The sequence below is a fragment of the Phaenicophaeus curvirostris genome, chromosome 2 (assembly GCF_032191515.1).
Source record: "Phaenicophaeus curvirostris isolate KB17595 chromosome 2, BPBGC_Pcur_1.0, whole genome shotgun sequence".
NCBI lineage: Eukaryota > Metazoa > Chordata > Aves > Cuculiformes > Cuculidae > Phaenicophaeus > Phaenicophaeus curvirostris.
In genome coordinates this window covers 51791410-51815917 of record NC_091393.1, presented here as the reverse complement: position 1 = coordinate 51815917, position 24508 = coordinate 51791410, and the positions used below count along the sequence as shown (strand labels likewise).

General features: G+C 39.8%; 2 protein-coding genes across 3 annotated transcripts in view; one reads left to right on the top strand and one right to left on the bottom strand.

Annotated features, from left to right (window-relative positions):
• Positions 1-15578, top strand: part of TMEM181 (transmembrane protein 181) — a 39852-nt gene extending 24274 nt beyond the window's left edge. For both annotated transcript variants that reach the window (XM_069852044.1, XM_069852046.1), the window contains exons 7-17: positions 2573-2653; positions 3573-3672; positions 4463-4593; positions 5118-5209; positions 6315-6372; positions 7049-7151; positions 7249-7300; positions 7955-8037; positions 9177-9266; positions 10882-10948; positions 11877-15578. In XM_069852044.1, the coding sequence (XP_069708145.1) occupies positions 2573-2653; positions 3573-3672; positions 4463-4593; positions 5118-5209; positions 6315-6372; positions 7049-7151; positions 7249-7300; positions 7955-8037; positions 9177-9266; positions 10882-10948; positions 11877-11955 (936 nt within the window). In that variant the 3' untranslated portion in view covers positions 11956-15578. The remainder of the gene's footprint in view (positions 1-2572; positions 2654-3572; positions 3673-4462; positions 4594-5117; positions 5210-6314; positions 6373-7048; positions 7152-7248; positions 7301-7954; positions 8038-9176; positions 9267-10881; positions 10949-11876) is intronic.
• Positions 15579-16506: 928 nt separating this feature from the next.
• DYNLT1 (dynein light chain Tctex-type 1) lies at positions 16507-22028 on the bottom strand. The gene is made up of 5 exons (XM_069852051.1): positions 21944-22028; positions 18773-18814; positions 17468-17591; positions 17189-17266; positions 16507-16919 (listed from the first exon to the last, which is right to left on the bottom strand). Exons 1-5 carry the CDS (start codon positions 21968-21970, stop codon positions 16849-16851), a joined length of 342 nt encoding a protein of 113 aa, XP_069708152.1. The 5' UTR covers positions 21971-22028; the 3' UTR covers positions 16507-16848.
• Between the last annotated feature and the right edge of the window lie 2480 nt (positions 22029-24508).

Genomic DNA, 24508 nt, shown 5'->3' with positions numbered 1-24508 from the left:
GAAATCTGGAAACATTTGCATTGGGATAAAATGGAACTAAACCGAATTTCTAATTCAGTTTACTGTGGTATATTGTACCGATGTGCAACATTCAATATATTAGGCCAGGTAGGAAGCTAAAATCTTACTGTAAAGCGAAAGTATTTTTTATATACTAAATGAACTTCCTCAATATTAACATTTGTAATATTTTGGTACATAAAGCACACCATTAAAAATAACCTGTAAGGGGGAAAAAAACCCCAAACTAAAACCAAACTTTCAAACCCTTTGCTTAGTTCCACATTTCATACAGGACAGGTATTCGTAGTTGTACCGTTTATCGTCTTGCTTTGCAGGCTGCCTTTCATGCAGACTTGTGTGGAAAACCAAAAAAACCCAAACCCAAGGCCCTGCTTTCCCACAGCAACTATTATTGTCAAATTATTTCATTATTACAATGGTCTGTGGTGATCTTGGTTGAAATCATAGATTGCTTTTTGTATAATGAGATTCTCGGCATATAGGTTTATTTCTACATTTACACTTTTAAAAGAGAAGACAGAGTTTGACAAGTTGAATCCATTGAAAGGTAAAACTTCTTGTTCAGATGGCAGAGCATACATTGTACAAAAGAGTTTACATTTAAAAAGTGGTTTCAAAAGTTAAGCATGCCAGCTTTGAGAAATGGTCAACAGAGTAGGATTTATGCAATCTGACATGTTATAATTCATATTTGTGCCCATCTAATAATTAGAGGAGAAGAAGGAGCTTTTCTTCCTTATGCCAGGAAAAAAAGTTCTTCCTTTCTGGTTAGCTCATTCATTCTTCCCTTACTTGATTTTCTTTTTTTTCCATTTCTGAAACAAGAGAATAAAGCTTTAAGAAAACAAACCCATTACAGGAATTGTGACTGTACCTTCACAGATCAGGTAGTTTGCATCTTCACAGAATAACCAGGTTGGAAGAGACCCACCGGATCATCGAGTCCAACCGTTCCCATCAAACACTAAACCATATCCCTCAGCACCTCATCCACCCGTGCATTAAACACCTCCAGGGAAGGTGAATCAACCACCTCCCTGGGCAGCCTGTTCCAGTGCCCAATGACCCTTTCTGTAAAGAATTTTTTCCTAACGTCTAGCCTAAACCTCCCCTGGCGGAGCTTGAGGCCATTCCCTCTTGTCCTGTCCCCTGTCACTTGGGAGAAGAGGCCAGCACCCTCCTCTCTACAACGTCCTTTCAGGTAGTTGTAGAGAGCAATGAGGTCTCCCCTCAGCCTCCTCTTCTCCAGGCTAAACAACCCCAGCTCTCTCAGCCGCTCCTCATAAGGCCTGTTCTCCAGCCCTTTCACCAGCTTTGTTGCTCTTCTCTGGACTCTCTCCAGAGCCTCAACATCCTTCTTATGGTGAGGGGCCCAGAACTGAACACAGGATTCGAGGAGCGGTCTCACCAGTGCCGAGTACAGAGGGAGGATAACCTCCCTGGACCTGCTGGTCACACCGTTTCTGATACAAGCCAAGTTGCCATTGGCCTTCTTGGCCACCTGGGCACACTGCTGGCTCATATTCAATCAGTTGTCAACCAACATCCCCAGGTCCCTCTCCTCCAGGCAGCTTTCTAGACAGACTTCTCCTAGTCTGTAGCACTGCATAGGGTTGTTGTGCCCCAAGTGCAGGACCCGGCATTTGGCCTTGTTAAACCTCATGCCATTAGACTCTGCCCAGCGGTCCAGCCTGTTTAGATCCCTTTGCAGAGCCTCCCTTCCCTCCAGCAGATCGACACTTCCACCCAGCTTAGTGTCGTCCGCAAACTTGCTCAGGGTGCACTCGATGCCTTCATCCAGATCATTGATGAAGACATTGAACAGGGCTGGACCCAGCACTGAGCCCTGGGGAACCCCACTTGTCACTGGCCTCCAGCTGGATTTCACACCATTTACCACCACTCTCTGGGCCCGGCCATCCAACCGGTTTTCCACCCAGGAGAGTGTGCACCTGTCCAGGCCAGAGGCTGACAGTTTCTCAAGCAGAATGCTGTGAGAAACTGTGTCAAAGGCTTTGCTGAAGTCCAGGAAGACCACATCCACAGCCTTTCCCTCATCCAGCAGCCGAGTCACTTTGTCATAGAAGGCGATCAGGTTAGTCTGGCAAGACCTGCCTTTTGTGAACCCATACCAACCTCTTCATAATCAATGTATGCATCTGACCTTGGTAATAAAGAAGAACATACTGGATTTACTCAATTTGGCATTAAAACTTTGAATGCAAGTGCAGTTGAAATCAATGAAGAACACACTTTTTTTTTGTCCTGAGAAGTGCTTTAACATATGACAGCACACTTAGTGTTTTACAAAGTGGCAGAGTAAAAGAGAAGCAAGGATATTAGGCTGCTTTGGTTGTCTTTTCATCAGCTAGTTCTGTGGGTATGAATTTATCTTCATCTTTCCATAGTGACATGGTGGAATTCAGTTATACCTTTAAATTTTGAAAAGCCAGAGAACTTTTCAGTATCTGCAGAAAGTGGTAATTACGTCCTTTGTGCCCTGTTAAAACATTGTTCATTGGGCTTTTTTTTTTCTGTTTTCTTGTAGTGGAAGACTTACAATCCAACATTTTCACAAGTGGAAATATGGTTCCGATTTGTCTTTGTAGTTCTTACTTTTATGGTCACGGTAAGATTTAGTTTCAATTTTTCTGGAGTATATTATCCATGTAGGCAGGTGATAACACTGTTCTGTAAGGTTATGTTTAGCGACTTAACCCCAGGCAGCAGCTGAATATCATTGAACAGGTGTAAAAAAATGTTTCAAAAATACTTATGTAATTTTATGTTTTTACAAGTGGTATTGAATGGACATTAAGAATATAGGATAAATGGGAAGACTTTTTTTTCTAAACACTGATTTTGAATTGAAAGGAAAATATTTTGCTTAAACAAAGGAAATTGTGGTTGGATGCTAGAAAAAATATTTTTTGCAGTGCGGGTAGTCTGAGACATTGGAATAGGATGCTCAGAGTGTGGGTTACCATCTCTGAAAATGAGCAAAACTCTGTTGAATATGACCTCCAGAGTCCCTTACAGCCTAAATTATGCTACAGTTTAGATTCTTCTCCCCTCCAACCTGTTTTGGCCCCTGGAAAAAGGTGTTTGGAAAAATAAACAACAAAATAATAACATCTAAAATGAAGAATTTTCAGAGTAAGGACACTAAAGCACTGAACACTTGCGTAGCATTTTGCTCACATAAATGACATCACTCAGGAGGTGGATGTAATATGGAATCTGGTTTTTATTTTTAAGTAGTTGGGAGTTGCTGGTTGTGTGTGACCGGTAATTAGGCAACATTCATACACTGTCTATTTGTGCAGTACTGGCTGGTTTCCTTCTCAGTTTGCCTGAGAGATTAAGTAATCTGCATTGGGGTGAGCCAGCAAACTTGAGGCAGAACTAGAAACCAGAAACTTGAGGCAGATTTACAATGTTCACAGTGGCAAAGACCTTGTGAAGTAGCCTTTGTGTTGTACTGCATTGTCTCTACTCTGGTAACACCATTAAGACTGTGTTCCTCTCTTACAATTTTTGTTTTATAGTGTCTGTTTGCACATTCCCTGCGGAAATTCTCCATGAGAGACTGGGGTATTGAACAGAAATGGATGTCCATCCTCCTTCCCCTCCTGCTACTTTACAATGGTACTTGAGTCCTGGATTTTTTTAGAAAAGCTCCCTTTTAAATAAAATAAGAAAAACAAGAAAAAAAGAAAGGCAACAAAAAGAGAGAGCAAAATGGAATTTGGCCTTGAACTTATAAGGAGCTGTTTATAAGGCTTCAGAAAACTAAATTAAAAAAATGTAAACCAATAAACCCTTCTCAAGTGTATCAGATTCAGGGGCGTAAAGAGTAGGTGGATTTCATTCTTTTCAGTCACGTGAATGTCAAATGTGTTGTTTAAAGCTCTGATTGGAATAGGTGGCTACAACTATACTGAACCTTTCATACAGTGCCATGTAAATGGAATTTCTGTGTTTTTCTGCTAAGTCGTACTTCATTTTTTCAGATACATGCACAGTAGTTAAAAATGGAGGCTATTTCTAGTCCTGTGGTAAAGTACATCAAATTCTAGCGCTCTCTAGCAGTACCAAAAGAATATTTGCCTTTCAGTCATTCTATGATAGTTTTTTAGGTCATCATGAAAAACAGTGCTTTAGCAGAAAGTCTAGTAAAACCTGAAATCTTCTAGAAATGTTGGCAGTTATTTCAGATTATTCCTACAGCACGAAAGACTGTTGCTGGAAGCACCTTTTTCTTTGTAAATTACTCTAAGATACAGTGAACTCCAATTCCATTTACTGGTGTAATTTGAAAAACCTAGTGGTTTTTGTTCCTCTGAAGATCCATTCTGCTTTACTTCTCATAATGGAAAGGACTGTGCTTTTCCTCCTCTGTTTAACTTTCGTTTTTTTTTCCCTTGTTTTGTTGCAGATCCATTTTTCCCCCTTTCTTTTCTGGTGAACAGCTGGTTTCCTGGAATGCTGGATGATCTATTCCAGTCACTGTTTCTGTGTGCACTATTGTTGTTCTGGCTTTGCGTCTACCATGGTATAAGAGTACAGGTAAGGGATGCAACGTTATCTATTACTTACTGAGAAGGCAGTACTTATTTTTCATTTCTTTCAAAAGGTGACAAAAAATTAACCAATTTTTTGTAAAAAGAGATTAAACTTATTTATGGTGAAGTAGATTGTCTTGAGGCTATCACGCCTCGATGAGATAGGTAGGACAGTCCACTCCAAACTGTTGCAAGATCATCTTCAGAATTATGATACCATTATGCTTTGCTCTTGTATGAAGGGTCTTGGTGTTGTATGTGGAGGTTGATTGTTTTTTAAAATACTTCAAAATACTGCAGAATATAAATATGAATTCTGGAGCATATTCCTATAGTTGCAGTATCAGTATATGTGTGACCTTGTAAATAGGATGCTACAAATCTACTGCATCTTATTAACACAAATGATGATACAATTTAATGTCTTCTGTAATCAGCTGTGTAGGTTAAAGGTTTAAGGTGAACAAAACAAAGATGAAGTCTCAAATGTGAGTTCACTCCTTCACCACACTATTGTTTTCTCAACAGGGGGAAAGGAAGTGCTTAACTTTCTATCTGCCCAAATTCTTTATTGTTGGACTATTGTGGCTGGCCTCTGTTACACTGGGAATATGGCAAACGTAAGTAATTTAAAATTGAGTGCAAAAGCAACAACCTGAGAGTGTGAAAACATGAGAAGATTTGTATTATTATTTTATGTATTATTTTATTTTTATTTATTATTTTATATATAATTAGTGGTATCTATTTGTTAATGCTCCGATTGTGATACAGGAACAGAGTTCAAATTCTTAACATCTTTTTGTTTGGAAAATTGTGACTGATTTAAAACCAGAATTCCCCATGAACAATCTAGTAGTACATAATTTTATAAATCAGGGTGAGATCTGGAAATCACTGCTTTGTCAATCTGTTACGGCTCCCTACAATACTCCCTCTAGCACTGTCCCAATCAGCTTTTAGTATCCGAAGCAACCGTATCTCTGTAGTTAACTACTAGACAGTTCAACCATTAAATGTGTGTAACTGGTGTTGACGCTGCTTAGTCAAGCTATTCTCTCTCTCCTCAAAATCCAGTTCTTTTGCTTGGTTTAGTGTTTCTCTCTTTTTCCAGTTTGTTGTGTCAATGTGAAGTTGTCACTATTCACCACCCAGAAAACTTTTTCGCTTTTGGTACATTTTTAGTTTCCTAACTGTTACAGTCTCAAGTGTTTGCCTCTTATTTTATGTCTTGGAAGGATGATGCCTTCTAACCATCTCCATGCCATGATACGTTGTTGAAAGCAGTGCTGTTTCAGGAAATGCTTGGGCTAATGCCCTATCAGCAGAATTGCTGTGAAAGAAGGGCTTATACGAGTAATTTCTTAAGTATAAATCTTAACACCAAGCATAAAATGTAAACACCAAATCCTGAAGGCTTGTATGAATTTACAAGATATACATTATCTAAAAAACAAGTGGGGAGATTAGACGTACTCACAACTGAAATGCCCAATATTTCTTGAAAATTGAGTTTGGGAAGAAGGAGGATGTAACATAGTGTAAATTGTCATGCCTCCATTGGAATCAGTGGCATTGCACCGATTTATACAGCCAAACCCTTTAGTTATAAACTCTATATTGTAACTTCAAACCTTTAATTTGTTAGTTGGTTTCTTGGTCAGTACAGCTTTTTGACCTTGTCTCTTGTCATGGTGTAAGTACCACTCTTTGAATCTTTTCTAGTGTTAATGAAGTACACGATCCTACATATCAGTACAGGGTTGACACAGGTAATTTCCAGGTAAGTCAGAAATGTTTTCTTTGCTATTAATTTGTCAGATGGAGTTAGGCAGTACAAGGAGATGGAGGCTGTTCTTCTATTATAATCTGTAACGCAGTTTAGAAAATAGCAAGTGTTGGTCAAATGGTCTTATTCTGACTAGGGTACTTTTAATTTTGCTTTAGATCACGCGTAGGCCATATTGAGCTCCATGCCAATGAGAAGAGTAAATTGTCTTGCAAATCTGCAGATTCAATACCACAAGTTTAGTCATGGACTTGTGGCAGTTGGGATTGCAAGAAAAATGTTTAAGCCTCTTAAAGTCAGTTTTGTACATCTTTACTCCTGGCAGGATCTGCTGTCCTAGTAAATTTCAGACTTTCTTGTAGTAAAGGAAGATCAGATTTACACGGGTCAATGCACTGTTCCCAGGAGCTGTGTTTTTAGAAAATCATTGAGATTCAGCTCACTGTGAACTCAGTGAACGAAATGATGACTTCTACTAAATATTGTTTCTTTACATTCCCCACAAACTTACCGCGATGTATATCCATCCCCATTTTGTACTTCCTTTCATGAGCCTACTTCTCCTGAATAAATGGATATGTTGTGCTTTGGGAAATAATGATTTCCACTGAAGGAAGAAGGAATAGACCAAATCTCGTTAAATAATAAAACCTAACATTCTTCTTTATAGGGAATGAAAATCTTCTTCCTTGTGGTGGCAACCACATATGTTCTTTACCTTTTGTTCCTGATAGTGAGGGCATGCTCAGAACTTCGTAACATGCCTTATGTTGGTAAGGAATATTTCTTTTGATTCTTCCCCAAGCAGGCTTGCTTCTCCTAGATGTAGGTGTAAATTTGCTAATAATAACTTTTCTCAATTGTTTTCAGATCTCAGGTTGAAATTCTTGACGGCATTAACCTTTGTGGTGCTTGTAATTAGGTAAGGCTCTTGAAGGTATATTTCTCAGTTCTGTAACCTTTTTTTTCAGGGCTTTGAATACATTTTATTCATAATAAAATTGTCAGTGAAACTGAGATGTCTTTTGATATAATTTTTATGGCAAGCACTTTTGATTTTTTTTTTAACTCTTCTTGAGGCTTTTAGAGCTAACTGTATATTACTTCCATTACTACATCAATGCAGTGCAAGATTTAGAGATTCACTTGCCAGAAATGTTTTCTGTGATCTGCAGTGTGCTATTCAACTCTTGTGGAGCTTTGTAAGCTTCACTTACTAATTCTAATCTTATGCTTTGATTTTCTTAGATGATTGTTAATATCTGTCTCCCTTACTCCAGTCAGTTATTTCAAATTACTATTGGCTCTTAAGATTGTCTGTAGTGGGTGAAATCTGAGGGAAATACATTATGGAGGGTTTTTTTGGAATTTTTTTTTTGCTTTACTCAGTTGACTGCTGACTTTTAATCACATAAGAATAATTCTTAATTTAGAACTTCGAAACCAAATGTGTCTTAAAGTAAATGGTCAGCATGTTAATATAATTATTGTCTCATATACACTTCTGTTAAGCTACCATTTCAGTTTTGTGGTTTAAAGACTCAGTACACCCATATGCCTTAATTTTTTTCCACAGCATTGTTATACTCTACCTACGCTTTGGAGCACAAGTTCTACAGGACAACTTTGTTGCTGAGCTGTCAACTCATTATCAGAACTATATCCTTGTGTTGTGGTACCGCTCAAGTAGGAATGTTAATTTGTTATTGTGCAGAAGGCACTTTAAAATGATGTACTAAGGGCTGAGACCTTTGACTTTTTGGTGGACTTTAGAAGTTCAGTTCACTTTGGTCAGTTCCGAGTTAGCATTTTGCAATGGCTGTTTGTAAAGAGTATAAGCTGACACAGTTTCAGTCTGATTTGTTTACATTACGTAAATCACAACTTCATTTGCTACTCTTGAACAGGAATGAAGGGCTAGGTATGCATGCATTTTAAAGTAATTTGAACAAGCTATTGTGGTGCATGAATTCAGTTTGATATACACCTGTCAGTTGGCATGGGGTATATCAAAATGTCTGAGAAATTAATAGTTTAGAAATCACACAAAATGCTTTAGTGTATTGGTCAAAGCCTACCTGTGGAAGAGGTCACAACAGAGAATTCAAGTGACTGGAGAGAGACAATTTATTAAAATTTATTAAAATTATTAAAATTAAATTTTAAAAATTTATTTTATTTAAAAATTATTAAAATTTATTAAAATTTATTAAAATATTACAAACTGTATTTCTGGACCTGAACTATGAGATCCTAGTTTATTCTACTTTCTGAAAGTGTCTGCATGACTGCAATTGCTCCGGTTACCAATAAGCTTAGATGTGTTGGGTGTTACTAGGAAACAATATATAAAGCCTTTAGCTTTTTCCCCAACTGATGGCAAGAAGCCATCTTCAAATTTCTATCTACAGGTAGTCCTTTCTCTTCTCAATTGCTGTGCCAAGCAAGAACTTTTTAAAAAAATAAACAAAAATTAAACCCCACCTTACTCAGCTTTCTTTCAGTGTTAAAGGCAGACTATTCAATTCATCATGCACTCTAATGCTTGAGAGTAGACCTTATCTCAGCAAGTGTTGTATGTTAAAGCTTTGTCTTCAGTGGGAGCTTTACCTCAAAATAACTGAGTACATTAGTAGTAATTGAATTTAAAACATGCACTTTTGTTTAACCATTCATGCTCTTAAACTTATATTAAGATAATAATTCTTGCCATTGAAAGAGCTTATGTATGATCTGATCTTGTTTCCAAAGTTAATGTATGTGGAGCTTTATTGAGCAAAATCCTTGACATTTACTACCAGCAGAATTCTTATCATTTTATGGTTTATTGAACTTTTACCTCTACACATTAGCCTTCGTGTATTCCCCCTCAAAGAATGCACTGTATGGTAAGTGTAAGCATTTATCCGGCAAACTTAGGTGTATTAGCAGAAACTGTGAAGCAACTTAGTGTTTGGGTTGTCTCGTTACTGTTTCAACTAGCTTTGAGTTAACATAAGCAAAAGCTGCACTGCTCCTGAGCAAATAGGTACTGGAAATAGGAAGGAACACATAGAAGGTATAGAACTGATTAGCTAGACTCAATTCTTTTGCACGTAGACCAGCCTTATAGTCTATACGATGTTTGCATACAACGCAGTAACTTTTGCACTGACTCACAGACAGTTCTTAAGGAGCAACAATACTTCATTTGTACATTCTTCTCACTATAAGGTTAATATATTAGCATGCTGGCAAATTGGACTCTGAAATAGGTAACATGCTGTTGGAAACACAGGAGAAGCTGATTTCTAACGTGTGGGAATAATAGTGGGGAATTTGCTATGGGGAGAGGGCTGCACAGAGCCTGTGTAAGGGGGGAGGTAAAGGACTGAATCCGTGGTAGCTGTGGTTTTTCATTTCTACATAGAGGATGCAGTCGGACTCACATGATGATTATGAAGCATTATCCCTCTCCAACAGATAAAGATTCTGTAAAATAAATATTTCTACTGAGTGCATTCTTTGCTTTAACCATTGAGTTTAAAATATAAAACTGTAGAACAGCCCAGGTTGGAAGGGACCTGGAAAGATCATCTAGTTCAACCTTTAATGGGAAAGGGAGCCTTGCTGAAATTGTCTTGCACCTTGTCCAATCACATCTTGTGTGCCGAGAGGTGTGCATGAAGAAGGCACTGAATAGAGCTGGCCCTTTCTCTCAACTTTTTAGAGTTGAAACGGATGGAAGCATTACAGAAAAATGCTTTTTCCCCATTAGGACAAGACACATGGCTGGGTGAGGATTAAGTTAAAAACTTGCTGTTGGGTTGCAAGAAGTATTAGTTTATAGAAGGGAGGAAATAAAAAGATGCCAAGAGAAAGACGTTTATGGCAAATCGCTGGATAGACTTTTACTTGCATATAGTTGTGAACTGCAGCTAAGCAGCACGGGTTATGCAAGAAATGAAGTCCCATTGTCATAAATAGCCAATGGAGGGCATGTGCTTCCTTGCACCTCACCATAAAGGTACAACTCCTTCCTCATCTCTTATAAGGATGCGAAATAACTCTCTAATCATTGATTTTCATACAACTTTGGTCCCCTATATTTGTAGCTTAGAAATAACCAAGAAGTTAATGAAGTCTGCACTTTTGAAATACGTATCACCTTTTGAATAATGATTAGGAATAATGAAGTATTACTTAATTGCTGTTATGTGCAGGTTGAAATAATATGACATAGGAAACTGCACAGGGGGAGAAATCCACTTATGCAATATGGAGAATATCTGTCTACAAATAACATATAAAAAGATTGTTATCTCCTTGTCTCTTAAGAATACCATGATGTTGTGGTGGAAGGGTGAAGTATTTAAAGCAGAGAATTCCTGTTCGGATATATTTGAGTTGAATTGTAGTTGCAACTATTTTGGAAGTTAAGTCTGTTGCTTCAGGGTTAGTTTAGAAATACAGCCACATTTCTATATTAAATGCACTAAATAAACCCTTATTTGTATTTTCCAGAATCACAGTTGAAAGACAATCCTGCTTTTTCTATGCTGAATGATTCAGATGATGATGTGATTTATGGGTAAGATTATAAAATACCTATGGAGAGTTACTTTAGATGTGTTATTTTGTAATGTTGTTTTCCATATTCATTAAATAAACGAAGTCTTCATAGGCTGTTAGTGAAAGTGTTCTGCCTAAAGAACAGACACATAACCTTATTCTGAAACAGAAATGCAATGAGAATGCCTGTTATTTTGTTTTTTCTTTTTATGGTTTCTAAAAGGGATTGCCATGGCGCTGATACAAACAGGTAAGAAAGTATTAGGATACTGGTAGGTCATGGAGTGAAGGGAGTGAGAGCTGTGAAAGGGAAAGGACTTCCTTTTAAACTGGGAAGCATTGCAGAAGTCGGGTGGAGTTAGCAAAGAGGCTGTTCTTCAAAGAATGACTCTTCTTAAGTGTCCTTTACTTACGGAAATAAGAATAATCAGATGTAGCAAAACTTCCTAGACTTGTGTGAGTTTATGTAATATGAGAATTACAGTATGTATCGAATTAAGTATAGAATTATAATATGTCTCTGTGCTGGACACGGAACAACTCATTATCTACCCTTGATGTTTTCATCTCTTACCAAAGACACTGAAATGGCTGGAACAGTAAGGGTGGGATTAATATTGTAGTAACTTGAACAAGTCTGTGTTAGACTAGCTATATGTGTTGTCTGAAATGGCTTGCCTCTGTTTAATTAGATTAGTAGTGGTAGTACCAGCTTGCTTATATATGAATCCTTGTGAAAAATGGCTTATAGTTACTCTTATTATGCATGATCCTCTGGAGAGAAGACTCATATATTGTTCATATCTTCAGAAAGGAAGAAAACAGATACCAGCTTCTTACCCAAATAACAGTTTGATGCCTCAATTTAGTTTCGAACTTCCCTAATCATTTTGGACTTCCTATCTGAACACCATGTGCTCAAGTTTTAACAAGTATTTGTTTCACAGGAGTGACTATGAAGAAATGCCACTTCAGAATGGCCAAGCTATTAGAGCCAAGTATAAAGAGGAATTGGACAGTGATTGATTGATTTTGATGAACACAGACTTGTTCAGCTGGGATTAAGCCAGTTTTGAAGTTTTCCTAGATGGACAACTTCCTTGGCTTCCTTACAGTCTGCTGTTGTCTGAACACTAACTCCCGGGAAGAACATCCTGCTTCTGCTTCTGTTTACAAAGTTAAAACTGAGAGAAAAGAATGCTTGAAAAGGGTGTGGGGAAAATGTAAGAAACCAAAACTTTTACATGTCTTATACCTGATAGCAGGATGCCTGTGGACTCGAATCTTTTAGTCTGTTTCCATTTAGAATTGTCACTGATTATGTGCTGATTTTAAAATTTCCTCCTTACTCCTTCTTTGGTGGTTTTTTTTTGAGGTTTGTATTCCGTACGGCATATGGAATGTACAGTCATTCATCTGTTGCATTTGTGTTGGCTCCTTTGAATATTGTCCCCTGCTGTACGAAGTGCCTCATTTCCCTTTAAATTTTCTATCTTAGCCTTTTGAGCTGGAGACAGGGAACCATGTGTTCTAGGTTTCTATAATTTATTTTTAATGCAAGAAAACACAAGCTTTTCGTTCTTCCTTCGAAGAACTGATATAGACTTAAGGCCATTTTTAAAATTCATTTCAATGGGTTTACCAGATTTGTACATGCAAATGATAACCAAGTTCTAATGAGCCAAACTAGCCTCAGTGGTGCGAATTTATTTGTATAATGTATGTTTCATAACATGCTTTACTATCACAACAGAAATGTTTGGGTTTTTTTGTTTTGATTTTTTTTTTTAACAGCCTAAATATTTTTCAAATGGAAATATTTAGGCAGAGAATCTTGGAAGGAAGCCAGAGCTGCTCTTCCTGGTTTTTTTGTATGCTGGAGGAGATTGTTACAGAGAATACAGCATGAAAATTTCATAGAGAATTACAATTTCAAATTTCTAAACATTTCATTTTAAAGGCTTTTTCTACATCAGAATTTTTCCTCAAGTGGTATTAATAGGTAGTTAATCTAGGAACAGTCGTGGCTGCTCATGTGTTGAACATGAGAGTTGGCATTTATGCATGTTCTGTGCGTAGTTCAACTCTGTCCTACCACAAGCGCCACCTGTACTGATGGGAACTTTTACTGGAAAGCACATTTTGTGATTGTCCGTATTCTAGTCTGTGCTGCAATGGAGTTATAAGGGAATTAGTTATTCCTCGTACAATGCTGCTGCTGCTTCTCTATTTAAAAGTTGTTTTTCTTCTATGCTTTTGTTCAGTTCTTTCTTTAAGTGGATGCTGTTTGTTTCTAACTACTTTTGTTTTCAGATACTTGAACTGTCTTAAAGTATCTTTTCTATGGATTTGTAACTGTATTTTGTTCTTGTAAAATTTCACTGCCCTGCTGCTATAGAAAAGTCTCTCAAAAGTGCTGTTAATGTATTGGAGAGAAAACAGTGCTGGCTTACAGTAGGGAATTGGGCTTAAGTAGCTTAAGCACAAGAGTGTAATGAAGTCCTACCTGACTTGCTGAACCGTACTGGGGAAAAGGTAGATTTGTTCTGCTTTGATGCAACAACTGTTCTAGACCATTCCCATTGCAGTAACCTCCTGGTAGCTGTTCAAGGTCATGAAGGGGAAACTTCATGGGACAGCAGTTTGCCTGGAGAAGACCAAAGGAACTGCTTCATTGTGGTTGCATCTTTGCTATCATGGAACAGTTCGGATCAAAGACAAGAGTGGTGAGATACTATGTGTGTGAGAGAGAAAACTTTCTATAATTATGTAGAGCTGTGAAATTTCTTGAGGGTATTTGAAATTTAAAACTTTCTGCACCAGTGATCATTTACTTGTCGGAAACCAAAGCACTGGTGTGTGGCTAAAATAAGGAAATTCCTGGGGAGGAGGGGAAGGTTTTTTCCCTTTAATTTCGTAATTAATTGGGAAACACATAGGGAAACAGTAAAGACCTTTTTCTTAACAAGTATGGGAGACGATCTTTATATCCTGAAAGAGGTGAGTCCATTCTCATTTTCACTGTTGCCCAGATGACTCCTGAGGCTGACAGCTGTTTGAATTTGCAGAGTCAGACACAGGAGCCAACTAGGCATCCTTTGCATGCCCTAAATCCTTTTGACTTCCATTAGGGATACAGTAGTAAAGGAATTAGGTCTTCAAAAATTATTTACATAATCCTTATATATTCAGATCTTTTTTGCTCTAATACTGTTTAATTCTGTTCTAAATAGTTCTGAAAAGATGATAAAATGTTTGATTTGACCAACATGCAAAGTATTCTCATGTTTCTTACCATAGTCTGAACTGGTTGTCACAGTTAACCCTGAAATACAACATTATGCTTTGGGATTTCCTTAAATTCAGTAAATATTTCCAATCTAACTTTGAAATTATGGTTGTTTCCTAAGCTGTTCTCTTTTCATTGCACTTGTCATTTTACATGCATTAAATTTTCTACATCACTACATTCAGAGTAGAAATAGGAAAGCTGAAAATAGGAAATATGTACTTAAACTAAGCATCTCACTATGAAAATAGTTTCCTCGTTAATTTTTAAATATTATATTTAAGCAATGTTTGCCATGCAAAATAGCTTTGTATTTCGGAGGTGCTAGAGTGTAATGGTAAGCTCAGCTGAAGAACTGTCGCATCAAATTCAGTACATAATAAAAAGGCAACTGCAGTGTAGCAAAAAAAGGAAATAGTTTTGCTAGCAAGTAATCTGTTTCACTCCTCTTATGTCCACAAGTGGAAAGCAGAGGAATATTACAGTATGCATTGTAAATGGCTCAGGAGCAGGTGGTGCAAGTGAAGTAGTGTCACCTAAGGGTGAAACAGAAACTACCCAGGCTTTCCTTTCATTGCTGCTAAAGTAATTAAGTATTCCCATCACTAGTGGAACTGTATAAAATGGGAAAACTATAGGAAAAGTCCCCACAGCTTGCAGCATTCCTGCTCTAACTGCAAGACTTCCATGTACACGATGACCAAGAGGGACTTTGAAGAAATTAGAAAATAGCTCACACAACAATTATTATAGCATGTGCTTTAAAAAAAAAAAACAGGTGGTGTTGGAACAGGTTGGAAACTTTCTGAGGACTAGCAAATAATAGGAAGTGTAAGGCTTGAACGAGCCAGGAAGAGCTAGTGCAACAGAAGGTTGGCATTAATACCTGGATAATGGAAGGATGGTTCCAGCTGGAAGCCAAAAAAGAACTTTGTATCCATAGTCACCTGGTTTCTACCCCCCTTTTCCTTTTGCTTATGGCAGTAATATTCTTTGCATTACTGTGAAACTTTTTTTTTGCAGAAGTCTGTAAATATGTAAAATGAAAATATGGGAAAATTGTGTACCAAAATGGTATAAAAATGTGTAAGATAAGTGCTCTGTTTAATGAGAAGCTGTAATTAATGCTGCTTTGAGGAAGTGTGCATGAGAATATCCTAAATATTTTTTGTGTCTGTCTAAAAATTGTGTTAATGACAGCAAATTATCTATGTTGGAAACTTCATGCTAATAGGCAATATGAAGGAAAAAATAATATTCTACTTCAAGCAACAGTTGGGTATTGAGATTCTTGGAAGACTTCATGTTCATAATCATTGTTAAATATGTTCATAATAAAATTTTATATCTTTATATTGTATCTTGGTTTTATTTTCCTTCTAGGGAGTATCTAACTATCATTTTTGTACCTTTCACATATTTTCTATTTACTGTTATTTTCTTATGCATATTTAAACTCTGTTAATTGCATAAGGATGGCATCCCAGAAGGCTTTGCCAGCATATTGACCAGGGAATTAGGGTTTGGGTTGGTGGTTTGCTGGGGTTGCTTCCTAAATCGAAAGAAACACAGGTCAGAGACTGACTCTAGCTCAGGAATACCCTCCCATACCTGCTTTATAAGTAATTCTTTCAACCTCACTAGCAGTAAAGTTCTTCCTTCAAGAAGCAGCACAGCAGTTGACAGTGGCAGTTTGAAATTCATAGCAGGCTTCTCTTTCTTTAATTAGCTGGCAAAGAAAACCTTATCCAAATACAAGCTGAAAACTTGTTTTACTTGTTATTCTGCTGCAATTTTACTATAGAGGGCAAGAGACTATGTAGTTATTTAGTCATGTCGCCTTGAGGCAGTTTTTGCCCCCTTTCAGAAAGGATAATGTTTCACTATCAGAACTCATCACACTCCTGATCAGCAAAATCAATGGGAAGTAGCAGGTAAGTTCAAGGCCTACTTAATACGTGTCAGTGGCTGCAGTAATGAATGACTGACCCTCCCCAGAGCTTGACGAGAACTTCTAGAATGTGGAAAACTTCTGTGTCTTTGTTCAATGAAGACCGTAATTTCTGTTATCATTCCATGATAAATGCCCTACAATCAGATTAACCAGGTCCCAAAAATGTTACTTTCTCATAAACATTGTCACTTTTCTTGCAATTGTGTAGTGACTTTGGCAACATTATGGAAGTGCTTTGTCTTCTGGTATGCTTCTCAGCTACCTTGAAAATTAAAGTAATTGGAACTTTCTTTTTTTTAAATAAGTGTAAATAAGTCACACCAATGGTTATGAAGAATTTCAATAATTTAATGCTAACCAAAAGTACAAAGTGTGAAAGTCAAGTGTCTCATTTATACTGGTCTTAAAAAAGAAATCTAGGGAAAGTGTTTACACTGCAGCGGATTTCAGTATTAGCACCTTGAAGAGAAGTTCTTGAAGTGTTAAGACAGAACGGCAACACTGGTACAAACATACAAAGTACAAGCATAAACCATGTAACAGCATGTTTTCACATTTCTACTTTTGAAAAAAGTTACTTAAAAAGTACATTAAAACCAGAACTTGTTCGGTGTATTCACAGTTTGTAAAGAGATGGAATCAAGTGCTAGAGTAGAAAAGAAGAGGATGAAGGCAATTATATTGCAAGTCCAAAGGCACTGACGATACAGTACATAGTCTTATTCTCCCATCTCACAGTGCAGGTTCCTACAAATACAAAAGAAGGTTACAGAAGAACATTACAGCAATTAAATGTATGCCCTTATATACATGCTTGTAATCATTTACATTAAGAATCTTAAGAATTAAGCTTTCACAACAGCTAACCATTTCATATATATGAGTTATTTTATTATTTTTTCCCATGTGTCTGTGATGCTATTACTCCAAAACTATAGCACTTGGAAATTTTAATGCTCTTAAAAGGATGAGCATTAAAGCTGCAAGCTGAAAATTCCAACAGTTATGTTCCTTACCATCACTGGAGTTGTCCCAGAAGCAAGAGCTTGCTGTATGTAGCCCAGCACCATTCTTTTGCATAATCACACAGGTCACTGTTAGTCAGCAGAGAAGCTTTTATTAATTTATCACTAATATTAATTAACATTTAGCTACATTTTTGCTTAGCATTGTACATACAGAAACACACACGCTTACAAGCACTTTACAGACATGGCTCTTGCTGAGCTCTCCCCCCACCCCATCAGTGCACTTGACTGCACCAACTTTAACAAAAATGAGAATGTTGAGCTCACCAATGTACTTGAAAGGCTTCCCCAGCTTTGTGAGCTGGCTCAGAGTTTGCTCTACCACGCTTGTTGTCCACTGGTTCACCTTGCTGTGCTGGTAGGCATTGCCACCTATGGCGCTTTCTATGGCCTATTGGCAAAAAGAATGTAGAAGAAGCTGCTCTGTTGTCAGTCTACAAGGCACCATTAACCCATTCCAACATACAGCACTAAAGATGAGACCCCAAACCCATAAAAAATTCCTAAATACTGCTTTGCCATACTGAGTGTTGGAACTATTTTTCAATTATTAAAAAACATGTAGGTCAGAGTTTGATCCAAGCATAGCAGAAATTATCACACATCTTCTCTTCATTTTGCGCTATTTTGATTATTTTTAATTACTATCCCAATGTTCTGAAGCCAGAGTTATGAAAAGGGTCTTGCATTTAAACAGTCCTGAAGAGACTGAAAAAATGCACACAACAATGGCTCGTTCACACATATTCTTCTACCAGAATGAATTTCTGATTTTTCAGCAGAATAATTTTTGGGAAACAACCCCAAATCAAATCAAAAGGCTCAAGTAGTTTCTGGCTACTAATACTGCAGAAGCCTTCAGCCAAATTATCCATTTTACTCACGAGGAGAGTTCCTACTTTAAGATAAAAGTACCCTAAAGCTCCATATTTTTCACTGATAAAATTTTTCTCACATAAATTTCTTCAGACCCAGAAGAAACAGGAGCACATATTTAATAAAGCATGTGTATTCAATTTATAGAGCCTAACCAAAACAGTTGTTTTGCAAGAAGAAAAAGATTGCACTAGCTTACAAGAGGAATTCTGGGCACAAAACCCAAATCCCTCTGGAAATTTTCTAGACAGGAAATTCATGCTTCTTAGCAACAAGAATAGTTCAATCATTTCAAACAAACAAGAACTCATTTCAGAGGAAAAGCATCTCTAAAGAACAGTAACATGCATATGCACACAGCCTATAAGGAATCCCTATATGCTACTGAAACATAAAACCTGTCTCTACAGGGTTTGACATAAAAACATTTCCCTAGAAATTCTAATAGGGATGCACCACAACAAGAGGGGCATATGAAATTATTTTCATTATCTTTTGGATTTGTAATACATATCACAACTAAAGCTAGGTGTAATTCCCACTTGAAGTATGTGTGCTAGTTAAATCAATAATTATCTATACTTTGATGGTAACCTACGTAGAAATCTATTCATATCAGTTGTCAGATTTTCCTGAATGCCTTTTAGCACGCAGCATATAAATACGTACAGCAACAAAATGAAAATGTTAGTTTACCTCTTTAATGATGCTACTGACTTCATCAACAACAAAGGAAGCCTATGAAAAAAGCAGAATTTAAATAATCAGTGGACACATTCTTCTGTTTACAGAGTTCAAGCTTTGTTAAGAACATGCACAAGAAGTTTAATTTATGCTTGACAGATTTCCTGCAAGTCAGAAGACATCGAGTCTTCCTTTATTTGCTCTTACAGCTCCCTGAACCCAGTCAAGTTAACACTCTCAGAGGAATGAAAATTAACAAACTAATATCAGCTGGCCTTTTGAGTCAAAGTTTTCAAATTTTAACTTGAAAGTATTTTAAAATAGTATGCACAGCACATCTGTACACATGTATTTTCTCATTTTACAACAAGCGTTAATGTCCAGAATTCACAATGGGGTTGCAGAGATAACCTCAGTGGCAGACAAGGCACACAGTTAAATGAAATCAACATCTCCAGGGCACTGATGCGGACAAAACATCAATGCACAAATCAAGGAAAAGCTGTCATGACAATGTCAGCTGCGGATAAGAAGAAAACTGTACCATGGAAGCAAAAGGGAGTAGAGATAAAGCATGCAGAACAGGGACAGAGAAGGCCCCAACTTTTTACTAATCGTAAAATTACTACCTGTTATCTTGTATGGCCAGTACACTTTTCCTGTTTCAGTCTCTTAGCTACTGCTGCCTCACAGGTAAGGTGGTTAAACTAATCTGCTACCAGTGCCAGGGGGAAGCCCACCACCCTTAGCTTCCCAACGAAGAGCTGGGGACCCTTAGCAGGCGGGATCCTGCACAGCACTGCGAGCCCTGCAGCGGCTGGCATTGCTACTATAAGAGTCTCACAGCCTCACCCCACAAACCAGAAGGAAGGAGTCACACAAAAGAAATGCACATAACAGTAAACTAATTAATTTTAGAAGACTAAATAAGGATTTCAAGGTTACCCTAATCAAGCATCTGCTGACTGAGCTTTCACTGGGAGGTCCATCAGCTTCTCCAGATGGCAAACACGAATAACAGCATAATTCAGGTGTGCAGGCAGGACCAAATTATGAGAATTTCAGCATTACATTCATAAGTCTTTGGTCGGAAAAAAGTGAAGAGCATAGTCAGCTTCAAGGACAGGCCACATTCAGGAAGATGCTAGCAGCTAAGCAGAAAAAGAAAGAGCATGCCCCGGGAGACGTGCAGGCAACACTTTTTCTGTAACTATTCAGAGGCATTAACTTGCTTGCACACTTCAACATTTTTAAAAGCTTTTATGTATTATGGCAAACTGGCTTTTATTTACAGCTTCTTGACTTTAATTTTAATATGCTTCATTTATGCTTATGGTTCATGAATTTTACAGGCACCTACAATTAAGGTGCACCAGCGTATATAACCAAACGAGAGCTGCAATTACAAAAACGTCCTTTCCCATCGAGTGTAAGTTAAGAATTCACACGCCAGACATGCTGGCTGACATGAGGCATGCTCTCAGGAAGATGATAAACCACTTACAGATTTTTCTTCACAAAGTCTAGAGGTCTGCTCAGAAATGCCTTTGAGCGAGCACGGTTCACCAAAGTCAGCTGAATTCAATTCAACTTGTGCTCAAAGGTATTAAGATATCTAATTTGTACTGAAACAAGTAGGAATGAGCCACAGACAAATCTGAGAATGTGGTTCTAGAGTTGCTTTTACTTCTCAACCCTTCCCCTTTTTTGGGATGAGAGCGCATATGGGTTTCAATGCATGACAGAAGAGAACATAAAAGTCCCAATATCCAGCTTTGTGATTTGTGTGCTGTAACTGAGTTGCCAAATAACACAACACTATGCCACTGTTTTATAAGATAAGGCAAACACTTTTTGTATTAAAAAATAAAGAGAAAACATCCAGAAGCTTTGTGACTTCCCTACTCCACCCCTCTGGCACAAGGAAAGCAGACTCGATGTTTCCAATACCTTGTTTAAAAGGGCGTTCCCAGGCAACCAATGCAAACTGCAAAGCAGCATTACGTTTGAGTAATTCTGAAGATATTTTTGAAAACAGCTATAAGAATAATGTTCAAGTATGTTAATTATCAGGATTTTTAACAATATCTGTAACTGTATAACACAGGCCAGGCCTGAAAGAGGCTTTCAGAACAGCACAAGCGAGACACACCCCTGACATTGCTTCGCTATTGTCTAACAAAGTCACAATGTAGCTGTGAAAGGACAATGCAGCAAATCATCACAGCTCAAGAAGGCCACCCCTCTGCAAGGGGCACACTTGCTGAGTAGTAGTTTATCATAACAAAGGAAAAAAACCCCTTCATTTATTGGCTCTGTTCCTGTGTTAGTGGGGTACAATAGGGCAGACATCTCATTAGACTCATTGAATGGTTTGGGTTGGAAGGGACCTTACAGATCATCCAGTTCCAACTCCCCTGGCATGGGCAGGGACACCTCCCACCAGGCTGCTTCCAGGGAGGGGGCACCCACAACTTCCCTGGGCAACCCGTGCCAGTGCCTCACCACTCTCATTGTGAAAAATTTCTTCATGATGTTTAATCCAAATCTTCCCCCTCCCATCACTGCATGCCCTTGTAAAATCCCCTCCCCAGCTTTCCTGCAGCTCTTTCAGGTACTGGAAGGTCGCTATAAGGTGTCCAGAGTCTTCTCTTCTCTTCTCTAGGCTTAAGAATTCCAGCTCTCTCAGCCTGCCATCATAGCAGAGGTGCTCCAGCCCTCTGATCATCCTTGTGTCCCTCCTCTGGGCCCGTTCCAACAGCTCCACATCCTTGTTACGCTGAGGATTCCAGAACTGGACGCAGCGCTCCAGGTGGGGTCTCCCAAGAGCGGAGCAGAGGGAGCCCGTAACACGCAAGCCGCTCGCTTCAGCTCCCCTGCCCGCAGAGAAACAGCTCCTTCGAGCCTCTCAATGATGTAAACGCTACCAGCAGAGCTCCCGGCCCGGGGCGCCCTCCGAGCGCTCCCCCTGCAGCGCCGGCCTCGGGGAGCGAAGCGCCCGCGGGGCGGCGCCGGGAGCCCGGCCCCCGCGGGAACAAAGGCCGGGAGCCGCGGCCCGCACACAGCGAGCTGCGGGGTCGGCGTCAGGCAGGCACAGCCCCGACGGGAGAGCCCCCCCCCCACCACCACCACCACCACCACCACCACCTCCTGGGGCAGCCCCGACCTGGCGCCTTACGTTACCTCCTCCCCTGACTGGAAGTCGTCCATCTTCCCCCACCCCGCCTCGGCGGAGCCGCCTCACGCTGCAACCGCCGCGCGCTGCGCCTGCGCCCACCGCCTCCCGCCGCGCGCCGCCGCCACTGCGCATGCGCCAGGGAGAGCGCCCCCTCATCCTCAGGGGGTCCAGAGTTGGGGGGGGGGGACACACAAAGACGAGGGCAGGGTGGGAGGGTTGGGGGTGTTCAGCCTGGAGACGAGAAGGCTCCGAGGAGACCTTATAGCGACCTTCCAGTACCTAAAAGGGGCTGCAGGAAAGATGAGGGGGGCTGCTTAGTAGGAAGGGCAGGGATAGGGTGAGGAGGAATGGTTTTAAGGTGAAAGAGAGGAGGTTTAGATATTAGGAAGAAATGTTTTAATGGCTTTAAATTGGAAACAAATGGCTTATAATTGGAAAAAAATGGCTTTAAATTGGGGGAACATTTAGATTAGACATTAGGAAACAGTTCTTCACCATGAGGGTGGTGGCACAGGTGGCTGCCCCATCCCTGGAGGTGTTCAAGGCCAGGTTGGATGGGGCCTTGGGCAGCCTGGGGTGGTGGGAGGTGTCCCTGCCCATGGCAGGGGTGGTGGAACTGGATGATCTTTAAGATTCCTTCCAGTCCAAACCATTCTATGAGTCTGTTAGGGCTGTGAGCACTGGCATAGGTTGCTCAGAGAAATCCTGGGTGCTGCATCCCTGGAAGTGTTCAAGGTCAAATTGGATAGGGCTCTGAGCAACCTGATCCAGTGGGACATGTCTCTTCTCCCAAGTGACGGGACAGGACAAGAGGGAATGACCTCAAGCTCCACCAGGGGAGGTTCAGGCTTGACATCAGGAAGAAATATTTCATGGAAAGGGTTATTGGGCACTGGCAGAGGCTGCCCAGGGACGTGGTTGAGTCAACATCCCTGGAGGTGTTTAAACGATGGGTGGATGAGGTGTTGAGGGGTATGTTTTAGTGACTGATGGGAATGGTCGAACGCGATGATCCAGTGGGTCCTTTCCAACCTAGTGATTCTATGATTCTATGTCTAGGTCCATGGCAGGGACATGGAACTGGATGATCTTTAAGGTCCCTTCCAACCCAAACTGTTCTATGATTATACAGCAGTGCAGAGGCTCCTGGATGGGACCGAGGCAGGGAGATGGCACTTGGCAGGGTAGCAGCACCACTGTCACGTTGTCAAATGCCCCAAAGCCCAGGGCTGAGGAAGAGAAGGCTGGTTGTTGTAGCTTTCTGTGCAGACAGCTTGCTATTTGTGTTCAGTGGGCGTGCGTGCAGAGTGCAGAATCCCAGGGGTCAGGATTCCCCTAAGAAGGATCTTTTTTCTGGAAACAGCTTGACAAGAAGGCCTGACTATGTCATGTATGCCCAGGAACTGAAAACAAAACGTGGAAAGGCACGAAGAATGACTCCATTCTTACAATTCTAAGCAGATCCTGTTACTTTTAGCAGACAGAACCAGAATCTCGACGATGAAATTAAAGGACATGCTTTATACCATTAATGGATTTGTGTGTGTGTGTGCACAGTGTTTACAGATTTTTGAATATCTGATGATGCCAGCCTCTGATAGCTTCCTAGACAGTGAAGATGCTGTCCCAGTTCACAGTGGCAGGGATGAGCTGGAGAAACAGTCTGAATGAAGGAGAAAATAAATAGGGGCAAGTGCAAAGGCCTTTCCCAAGTCAGGAACAACCAGCTCCATAACAAACACTGACAGGGCAGGACCAGCTCACTTGGTAGGTGACCTGTACATGAGAAAGTTGGGGGTGCTCTGGGTATGATTTACCTCTGTCATACAAGGGTGCTGTTAAAATGAAGATGCCACACTGTATATGTAAATGGATGTATAGCTTGCGGGGTGTGGGAAGCAGGATGCCTGTTGCACTCTGTGCAATAAGGTCCCACAGGGAATACTGTGTCCAGCTTTGTAAGTTGTGGTTGGAGAAGACCATGAGGGAGCAGCAGCCTCGGGCCCTGAGTGCACCACCCACAGACCTCAGCTGCCCTGGTCAGCCTCAGCTGTGCCCTCTGCTCCAGGCCTGTCTCCAGGGTGGACATTGGTCCTAGGTTTTGGCATTGTCACCAGTCCTGAGTCTGGCCTTGCCTCTTGTTTCTCCTGAAGAAGACAACCCTGACTCTGTCCATCCTGCTGAGATACCATGGGACCAACTGGCTGCTGAGCTCACCCTTGGCCCCTCACCTCTGAGCTCGCTGCTGCCACCAGGCAGAAAGCAGAGACAAAAAAAATGAAAGCTATGAGAAGGCTGAAGAAATGGTGCTTTTTTGACAAAAGAGTAAAAGGCTGTAAATTGGTTATATTCTTAACACATTTAAGATACTGCAGCCTTTTTCCATGTCCAGGGGTGAGAGGGAAAGATAAAAGTGTGACAATTAAGGCTTTGGTTAAGTAAGGGGGAAAGCTGGCAGTGAGGCTAACGCTCCTCAGCCTGGGTTTGTGATAATACAGATCTGTCAGTGTGGTTAGTTTCAAGCCTCAGTTTGTTTCTGGTCTTTTATTTAGTTAAAGTTTTGCCTGAAA